Consider the following 10106-nt stretch of genomic DNA (forward strand, 5'->3'; position numbering starts at 1 on the left):
TTTCTCCTCTTGCCTGTGGATCAGAGGGTCTTGCTGGTGGAGCTGTCAGTGTGTGAAGAGCACTTTTCCCCATCACAATGATCTGAGGTGCTCCATCTCTTCCAAATAGAAGGATGAGGAGGGAACTTAGGAGCAAGCAAGGAAAGGGTAAAACGTCAGGCAAGTGGCACCAAGTCTGTGTTGGGACAGCCTGGAGCAGAAAGGCTTTGTACTGTAGGTGGTCGTGCTGGCACCACCCTGCAGATGGACAACTTCTGGAGCCTTCGAAGCTGCATTTTTCAGTTCTGGAGGGGAAAAAAGAAATCCTAGAACTAAACTGTGAGGAGATTCGAAGTAGCTTCATCTTGAAGTGGAGTTTTAGGTCCTTGGAGAAAGTAGCCCATTTATAGTGTAATTATTGAGGGCAGCCTTTTCTGAGGTGTGGTTAAACTTCTGTTCAGGAGCCTGGAAAAAATATTCTCTTCCATTACCACTCAGGAGCTGGATCCTAGAATTGTAATAGGTGTATGAAAATGTGCTCTCAGCACCCAGAGGAAGTGAAAGCCTGAGGAAATGCTCAGAATTGTTAAGGGATAGAGAATAAAACAAATGCAGTTCTGCCTGCTGCCTTCATCTTGAATATAGTGTGCAGTTCTGGGCCTTCACCTTCAAAAGGATGTGGTGGAGCTGGGAGAGATTCCGAGGAGGACAGCAAAGATGATCAAAGGCCTGGCATGGCCTCACTGCTGGAAAAGCTGGGTTGGCTGGGAAGGAGTTGCCTGGGGGAAGCTGCCACTGAGGGCTCAGAGCCTTTGTGGGATGGGGAGAGATCTCCCTGTCATCCCTCCTGACACGAGGATGGAGCTCGCAGGGTGGGCTTCGGGGAAGATTTGCAGCTGTGTGCTGAAGTGGTGGCTTTCTGTGTGACAGAGCTAGGGAGCTGGGAAGGCACCTGAATCAAAGTGAACGAGGCACCATTAATACACGGGAGTCCCTGAACAGCTAAAGACTGGTAGCCTTCAGTGTGGTGGGAGTCACCACGTGTGCCTGGCTGCCTGCCCTCTTTCCCAGGCACCTGCTTTTGAAGACAGGGCAAGGTAGACCTCTTCCTCACCCGTGCTTAGGTTCCTTAACCCAGAGGTTCAGCCTTTATCTAGCCTGGTGCTGTTTGCTGAAGGTTGGCTCTCTGAGGGGCTGGGAGAGGATTTCAACTTTAGAGCCCGGGAGCAAGAACAGCCCCTTTCAGGCCTGGTGTAATGGCAGTCACCTCCCCATGTGCTTTTAGAGTTTGCCTCATAGACAGAGGGCACAAATGACCCATGATCTGTGCCAGCCTGTAACTGGGCTCTTGCTGTTCTGTAGCTGCTGCTTCAGATGAACCCCTACCACGTGGACTCCCTCCTGCAGCTCAGCGACGTGTGCCGCATGCAGGAGGACCAGGAGATGGCCCGAGATCTTGTAGGTAAGAGCTGAGGTGAGGAGCAGATGTCCTGGCCTGAGTTAGTAATGAAAGGCTTTGGGTTCAGCACAGGGTTTGCTTCAACAGAGAAGCAGCAAACCTGAAGGGTTGGTTTGGCTCCGTATCTGACTCTGGGCCAGGAGCACTCAGCCTTACATGACCCTGCAGGCCATCAGCCTTTGCTGGAGGCTTTTAAATCAAGCTGGACGTGCTTTTCTGGGGCAAAGTACATCAGCGTCCACCCTCAAAATGAGTGGAAGGATTGTCTGGACATGGAGGATATCTTAGGATCACAGACTGGTTTGGGTTGGAAGGGACATTAAAGATTATCCAGTCCCAACACCCTCCCATGGGCAGGGACACTTTCCACTAGACCAGGCTGCTCCAAGCCCCATCCAACTTGTCCTTGAACACTTCCAAGGATGTCCTTTACAGGAGGGTCTGATTTAGCAGCTATGAGATGCAGCAGTGGGGACACTCCAGGACCCCTCCCCACCCTGCAGGAGCCTGCCCAGCCCTCGGAGCCAGCCCCCTTCCCTTCCTCCCACTGGCATCTTGCAGGTCAGCACATCAGGCTCTGCTCCTCAGGGCACTACAGGCTGTGTGGGGCAGGAGGTGTCCTGGGGACTGGCAGCCCCTCTGGATGTGCTGTTTGGTGAGCAGAGCATGGCCAGATGCAAGGTGAGGGTGGGATCTTTAGCTTCCCATGTGCAGGTAGTTGTGGCAGAGGCATCTGTACCAGCCTCAGTCCCACACCTCCTCCAGGAGGGTTAACGTTCTCAACCAGGACATGATCTAGTGCCCACAGGTGGGAGCAGGGCTCCTGCCTGGGTATTGCAGCCTCCACAGACTTTGAGGTAGCCTTGTGCCGTGCAGGAGTGTGAACAAGCTTATTTCATGGGTGCCAGAGCTCTCAGTTATTGGTGTTTTCTGAGTCAAATCCACTGCTGTTCTGTGGATACCCAGGGGTGGTGTGCCCGGGCAGTGGTGTGCCCAGGGGTGGTGTGCCCGGGCAGTGGTGTGCCCTGACACCCTCCTCGCTGTCTGCAGAGCGGGCGCTGTACAGCCTGGAGTGCTCCTTCCACCCCGTCTTCAGCCTGACGAGCGGGACCTGCCGGCTGGACTACCGGCGGCCGGAGAACAGGTAGGCAGCATGCTGGGAGCTGTTGGGCTGTGCCCCAGCCTGCTTTGGATTCGTGACATGTGCTCTGTCATCTGTGCTGTCAGGAGGACCTTGAATGTCCCTTCCTGTTGGAGCAGGCTCTGCCCTCACCACCCTGGCAGTGCCCTTGGCAAGGCAGCCGTGGGATCCCAAGGCTGGTGCCACAGGACTGGCATCTCATGCTCTGCCAGGTCACTTGCACTGAGGTTTCTTTGCAGAACATCCTCTTTCCTGAGGGATTTCTTCTGGAGTGTTAACTGTTCCTCCCTGTCACATCCTTCTTGTGCAGCTAGTACCCCTTAGAGCCCAAACTTTTGTCACAAAAATATTCCCTGTGTGTTCAGGGCTGAGTGTGGTCACTCGTGTGCTCCCAGCCCGACTCTGTATGTAGTGACAGCTCTGCAGCTGTGGGGAGAGGTGACTTTATTCTGGGAATTTTCCAATCGGCTAATTCCAGTCATCCATCCCAAACTGCTGTACCTGGAGGTTGCTCAGTTCTCCTGTACCACTGGCTGATGGGTTTTGTGCTGGCTATGACCTGAATGCTGTCATCTGTGTCTCATAGAATCACAGACTGGTTTGGGTGTGAAGGGACATTAAAGCTCATCTAGCTCCAACCTTCTCCCATGGGCTGGGACACCTCCCACGAGACCAGGTTGCTTCAAGCCCCATCCAACCTGCCCTTTGAACACTTCCAGGGATGGGGCAGGCACAGCTTCCCTGGGCAACCTGGGTCACGGTGTCACCACCCTCACAGAGAAGAATTTCTTCCCAAGATCTCATCTCCATCTCCCTCTTCCAGCTTGAAATCACTGCCCCTCATTCCATCCCTTCCTGCCCTTATCCAAAGTCCCTCCCCAGCTTTCCTGGAGCCGCTTCAGGCACTGGAAGCTGCCCTAAGGTCTCCCTGGAGCCTTCTCCATGCTGAACAACCCCAGCTCTCCCAGCCTGCCTCTTTAGCAGAGCTGCTCCAGCCCTTAGGTCATCTTGCCCAGTTTAGGTGTTAGTCCTCCCCAGTATGAGTCAAGCACACTCTGTGTCTCTGTCCCTGCATTGCTGGGATGAGGCAGGATGCAGACTCTGTTTATCTTGTCTTGAGTCATTGGCCAGTTAGCAAGAGCACCAGGGCTGTGAGGCCATGGATGGAGCAGGCCGTGGGTCTGCTGTCCCTACACCTGCACAAAGAGATTTAAAAAATAAGCTACAGGAACGTGGGGGGTCTGTAGCACCCTGTGCAGCACTGGGCTGGGCTCCCCAGACCCCCTGGGTGCACAGCAGTGCTGGTGCTCAGGGTGTGTGGAGCTGGCGCTGCCCACGGGTCCCCTTTCTTAAGGGGCACAAGGTGCTTCCCGCCAAATCTGTCTTCCAATACCTGCTGCTGTTCCCCACACAGGGCTTTCTTCCTGGCTCTCTTCAAGCACCTGATGTTCCTGGAGAAGAGGGGCTGTCCCCGGACGGCCCTGGAGTTCTGCAAGCTGATCCTAAGGTAGGTGCTTCTGCCCTGGGCCGTGTCCTGCTCCCTGCAGGATGGGGCAGGGCCTCTCGGGCTCTGAGCAACACACCAAACCTAACCCGGGTGGGACAAAGCAAGCCAAAACCAAATCAAGGTGCACTGCTGCTCCCAGGCTCATCCAGGTCTTGTGTCCACTCCTTACAGAGGCAGTGTCACAGGTTAGCTGTGGGCACGGGCACTTGCCTGTGTTGCTGCTCTGGAGAGAGGTGATTGTGGAGGAGGAGGTTTAAACAGATGGGACCTGGGTGGCCCCTGACCTGGGCTGCTGAGCTGTAGGCCTGTCTGGTTTTCAGAGCAGAGTCTCTGTGGAACAGATGTACAACAGTGGCTTCTGCCTGCCCTGTTTGTGGCTGTTGGTCTTCTCCCCGGGTGGTGACAGGGAGCTGTCACCCCTCTGCAGGGTTGCAGATCATCACTGGCTGTGCAGGGATGATGTTGTTCCTGTTATCCACACTTGCCAAGTCACAGAAGCTCTCTGGATGCTAGTGGGGAAGTCTGGGGTGACTAAGCAAGGGGACAGCTACTGTTGTTTTGTGCCACTGATGTTGTTTCCTCCCCTTGTGCCCACCTCCCTCTGAAGCCTTGATCCAGAGAACGACCCCCTGTGCATGCTGCTGCTGATTGACTTTCTGTCCCTCCGAGCCAGAGAATACACATTCCTGACCCGCATGTTCCAGGAGTGGGAGGTGAGCTGGCAGCAGGTGGGAGAGGGGGGGGCTGGGACCTGGGGCCTGGGCTGGGCCAGAGGAAGCTGCTGGGCTGGACAGCATGAGGGTTTGTAACTAGCTGAGCCCCTTGAGGGCTGTCTCATGGCCATGTCCCATCCCAGAATTGTCAGAATGACCCATAAAGGTTAAGGTGTTTGTTCGTGGCATCCCAGTACCCTGCAAATAATTGTGCAAACTCAGAATTGCCTGCTTAGTTGTGGGGGCACCAAGCCAGCACCTGGAAAGTAACTTAATCCAGCAAGGAAGAAACCCCACCCTGCATCAGCCCAGCCACATCGAGATGGTTCTGCAGAGCATCACTTCCTGGTAAATCCATTTCTCTGATCTTGCAGAATCACCAGAATTTGTCCCAGCTGCCCAATTTTGCCTTCTCGGTGCCGCTGGCCTATTTCTTCCAGAGCCAGCAGGAAGAAAGTGAGCCAGAGCTGAGCCAAGCCCAGGAGAGAGCCTCCCAGCTCATCCAGCTGGCCTTGATCATGTTCCCAGGCGGTAAGTCCGTCCCCACTGGTAGGTCCGTTCCCGCAGGCTTTGTCACTGTCTTCATCTGTGGGAGCCAGGGCTGGATTCCAGGCAGGAAAATGCAGAGGCAGTGGTTTACCTGTGGGTTGCACATGGCATTGGCCTGGTTCTGTGGGAGATGGGAGCCCTGCCTTGTGGGGTGGGGTGGTGTGGGCAGGACCTGCCATGCCCAGGCACCTCTGGTGGGGGGGTGGGATTCATCCTGCCCACCCTGCACCTTGGTAGGGCCGGAGGGGGAACAGCAGAGCCAGGCAGTGCCCCGTGGCCATCAGCGCTCCACATGTTGGGAAGAGAGGAGCCAGGGTTCTCCCTCCCCGGAGCAGCCGGTGCCCCTTCCTTAGACATGGTCATGGGTGTGCAAGAAGGGAGAGGGTGAGAACTGGAGTCTTGGAGCAGGAAAACCTTTCACCCCAGGGTTGCCCACAGCAGAGACAGTGAGTTTCATGGCTTTCCCTCCAAGGCACTGCTCCACTTCCCGCGTGCCTGCCGTGGGTGCCCATCACTCTGGCTTTCATGCTGTGGGCGCTGCTGGCCATGGAAGGAGATGCACAACTCCTCTGGGCCTGGAGGAGGGTGCGTCTTTATGGACAGGAATAACCAGCTCTCAAACAGAGCTTTGGTTTGTGTTGGCTGAAACCACCTTTTTTTGCTGCTTGTCATGGTGACTGAAACAAACCCTTGTTTGAGTTCAAAGGCCGGCAGCGTGAAGTGCGGAAAATTGCACCTTATTTCGCTGGGGGCTTAAAAAAAAGTCATGTTGTTCTTTTTCATTTACTCTGGATCTGTTTCCCACATCTTCACAGAGATCAAAACACAGCAGTGTCCTCACACCCTCCTTCCATGGCTCCTGGCTCAGTAGCCCAGCCAGCTGGGGTGCTGGCCCCCCACAATGAGGCTGTCTCTCTGCCAGCCTGGCCGTGGTGGCTGGCCATGCCACCATGCTCCTCACTGGGCTGTGGTAACTGAGCTGTCATCTTTCTCCTGCAGTTCTGATGCCATTGTTGGATCACTGCAGTGTGCAGCCTGATGCCAGGGTCATGTTCCATCCCTTTTTTGGGCTGAATGCTCAGATAAGGTAAGCCCTGGAGATGTTCTCAGGAGGAATCAATTGTGCCAGTGGGGGGCTTTTGCTTGCTCAGGCAGCTAATGGAGTCAAAAAGCTGTGGAGAGCAATATCTGGTTTTCCTGAGCAGGCTGTTAGGTGCTTTGGTAATGGATTCCCACCATGGCCACCAGCTAATGCTAAATAGAGCTGCCTCACCTTAATGGAGATGGGTCAGAAGTTCAGAGCGAAGCTTGTTGGTACATGTAGGCAGAGGGAAGGAGGCGTGTGTGCTCCCCGGGCTGGCTGTCTCCTGCCAGTCTGGATTTCCCTGCCACGTGGTCCCCTCCTCAGCATGCCAATGGTCTCCCCCTCGGGTCAAGGCAGTGTTTGCTTTCATCTTGTGGTTATGCTTATCCCAAAAATAAATGGAGGCAGAAAAACTGGTGAAGGTAGATGGAAGTAGCAGAGCAGGGAGCCGGCAACTCCTCTCCTGGTGTTCTCATGCCGAAGGAGAGCGCAGAGACCTGCAGGTGGGAGGAGGAGAGTGCCTAAGTAACTAGTGTTTCCTGTAGCCAGTCCCCTGCCTTGAACCAGCTGACATCCCTCTACGTGGGGAGGACTCACTCCCTGTGGAAGGACCCAGCTGTCATGGCGTGGCTGGAGACCAACGTCCACGAGGTCTTGCGCATGGTGGACGCCCAGGACCCGCTGGTGGAGGAGGCCGAGTACAAGTGAGTGTGGCTGCAGAGAGAGGCTGTGGAGCGTGGGGACAGAGCGGGCGGGAGGCTCTGCAGACAAGCTCAGTCCTGGACTGCAGTGGCCCCATGGCTTGCTCAGAGCCCCACAGCTGCCCAGCTGCTGGTGGCTGCTGCTGCTGAGGGTTGTGCTGTGGGGCCAGGAAGGCAGAAGCTCTTCCTCCCAAGGTGGCACAAGCTGAGGAGCTCGTGCTGTGCTGGCTTCCGTCAGCATCGGCTGTGGCCTGTGCCCTGGAAACTTCAGAGATCCCTTGCACAGGGCAGGGTGGTGTCCTGAACACCTTCCAGCTCTGAGAAGCTGGAGGGAGAGGTGTCAGGTCTTGTCCTAAGCCAAAGGCAGTTTGCTCTGCTGACCTGCAGAGGAACAGAGGAGAGAGAGAGAGAGAGAGAGAGAGATCTCTGCTGTTCTTTGCCTTAGGCCAGCAGCTGCCAAGTGACTTTGGCTTCATTGTAGGCCAGCTCTGCTCAACACGGTGTGTCCCCCAGAGCCAGGGATGGAGCTGGTGGTGCACCAGGAGAAGCAGAAGTGCAAAGCTGCAGTGCTGGGTGTGTGTGGTGCAACCCTCTGTCCCCCTCCCTGCTCTAGGAGAAAGACGCGGTACCAGAGTGCACCCAGGAACATCTACCGGCACGTCATCCTCTCGGAGATGAAAGAGGCCACGGCAGCACTGCCTCTGGTGAGGGGCCCCAAGGGGGCTGCAGCTGGTGTCAGGCTCTGTGTGCTCCCCCAGACCAAGGGCTGTTCCACCACCTCACTGCCTGGGCCTTGGCTGCTGCCAGTGCTGCAGCCTTCAGCCCTTCATTCTTTTTTCCCCCTTACAGGAGGTGACCTCGCAGCCTGTCATGGGGTTTGACCCCTTACCTCCCTTGGACTCCATCGTTTCCTACACCAGACCAGAGAGGTACCTTCTCCACCCCTCATTTCTGTGCCAGCACAACCGGTGTGTTCCCTCTGCCCCAGGGCGGGCGCTTGGAGCTGACATCCTCCTCCAGCTGGGAGGAAGAGCCACCTGGCTGGTAGTGCTTCCTGACAGGCAGGGCTGGTCCTGCTGCTTTCCCGTGGTGGTCACCTCGGAGATGGTGGCTGCTTGCAGCCATGAAGGCAAAGCCCTGGGAAATTCCCTCACTGAGGTGGTTTGGGGTTAAATTTGGGTTGAGGTGCAGATGGCTGTGGTGTGCATGGACCCTGCAGTGAACCCCTGCGTGTCTTGTGCGCTGAACCCCTCAGACCAGTCTGCTGGGGCTTTGTGGCCAGGCTGGCCAGTGACTGGCTACTGGGGTAGGAAATCTCCGGGCTGGCCGGGTGTTGCTCTGGGTAACGCAGCTCCCTCCGCAGCACTGAGCTGCCCCCTTAACCCCCTGTGACTTTTGTCTTGCAGGACACAGCAGCCACCCAACGAAAGCACTTTATCCCTCTTCTTCCGCTCGCTCTTGCCAAACTTTAACCTGCAGGTGGGTGCTGTGGGCTGAGCAGGGCCCTCTCCTGCTGCCAGTCCCTGAAGTTTCCCCACGCAGCGTTCCCGCAAAGGGAGGGGCTCTTGGCACACCCCCATGTCAACGTCAGGTTGCAGAGCAGCCTGATGCCTTTTGGCAAGTGGCTTTGTCTCGCTCCCTGCCTGCTGCAGAGGGACAGGCAGCTCCAGCTCTGCTCTCTTGCAGGGGGACATCAGGCACGACAGGGATGAAGAGGCTGGAGCAGGACAGGACCTTAACCAGGGGGTGAACAGGCTCATGGCAGCCATGCGGGACATGCTGGCCAACATCCAGTTCCAGGAACCCCCCCGAGATGACAATCCTGATGGTGAGGGGGACTGGGACTGAGAGTGTTTGTGTGTCCCCCCAGCCCTCTGTAACCGCCCCCGGACTCGTCTTGCACTCCAATAAAGTCTCACAAACCCCTGCTGCTGTTCTGGCTTCGGGGATGGGCTCCCTCGGGGCAGGGGGCTGGCACCACAGGCACCTTTCACATCTCTCAGCAGGGGGGTGAGGGCAGAGCTAATCTCCAGCAGCTGTCCCTCAGTCCTGAGACAGCTTAGTCCCCTTCTGGCCTCTTCCAAGCACATTTGCTCCTCTCCTGGGTCTTGTGGTTAATGGCCAGAGGCTTTTTTTGCCCTTTGCGCCTCCCCCAGCTTCAAACCTGCGCTCAACAAAGCCCTGATGCTGCTGGACCTTCCTCTGTCCCTGCTCGTGTCCCTAGGGATGCAGAGGAAAAGCTGCAGCCCTCCCTGCATCACCCAAGAAGCGGCTCATCCTCCTGCCGCAGCTGTTTGATCCTGCTGGGAGCAGAAAGGATATCCCACCCCCCACTTTTGTTTCCCCACATCCCTTGTTTCTTCTGTGGAGTGAGGGAGAGCCAGGAATGAGGTCAGCTGTGCTCAAAACCCCTTAGCTCATCTCTGCTTTTTTTCTCTGTTTCTGCTGTGTAACGGTGGCAGTGTCATGCTGAGCCAGACTGCGCTGCCCGGAATAAACCCTCCTCCCTCTTCTGCAGCAGCCTGGATCCATGGGGATGGGGCTGGGGCAGGTTGGGCTGAGCCCTGGCGTCTGCCTTTGTGCAGGGTTCAGGGTTCAGCCCAACCTGCCCCGGCCCCAACAGCACATCCCCATCCCACAGCTCAGGAGCCCAGTTGTGCCTTGGATTTGCAGACTTGGCGTTTTCTACCTCAAAGCCTCTTGTTCATAAAGCTCAAAATTCACAGCACGTCCCAGCCAGGAGCAGCAGCTGATGGCTGTTGTGTCCCCCCCCCCCGCCATTCCCTAGGGATTCCCGGTTCTCTGCCCTGCTGCTGGGGCTTTGGCTTGATGTATGGCCGTGCTGGGGGTGAGGGGGGGAGATCAAGGCACTCCGGTGGCAGCCTGGGACCCCCGTTCCTGGACAGCTTTCCATCTGTGCTGCAGCCGCCGGGTGCTCGGTGCCGCGGGGAAGGGCTCCCAGTGCCCCGCGGG

At 56.7% G+C, this 10106-nt stretch overlaps 1 protein-coding gene across 1 annotated transcript in view; it reads left to right on the forward strand.

Moving 5' to 3' along the window:
- The window catches only part of TCF25 (transcription factor 25 (basic helix-loop-helix)), a 24168-nt gene extending 15114 nt beyond the window's left edge, over positions 1–9054 (forward strand). The window contains 11 exon segments of the mRNA XM_010008459.1: positions 1387–1441; positions 2489–2582; positions 3994–4086; positions 4694–4799; positions 5174–5330; positions 6348–6435; positions 6978–7136; positions 7747–7837; positions 7983–8062; positions 8540–8612; positions 8820–9054. Of these exon segments, the coding sequence (XP_010006761.1) occupies positions 1387–1441; positions 2489–2582; positions 3994–4086; positions 4694–4799; positions 5174–5330; positions 6348–6435; positions 6978–7136; positions 7747–7837; positions 7983–8062; positions 8540–8612; positions 8820–8981 (1158 nt within the window). The 3' untranslated portion in view covers positions 8982–9054.
- The last annotated feature ends 1052 nt before the right edge of the window (positions 9055–10106 follow it).

The sequence above is a fragment of the Chaetura pelagica genome, unplaced genomic scaffold, assembly GCF_000747805.2.
Source record: "Chaetura pelagica isolate M959 unplaced genomic scaffold, ChaPel_1.0 scaffold232, whole genome shotgun sequence".
Lineage (NCBI taxonomy): Eukaryota > Metazoa > Chordata > Aves > Apodiformes > Apodidae > Chaetura > Chaetura pelagica.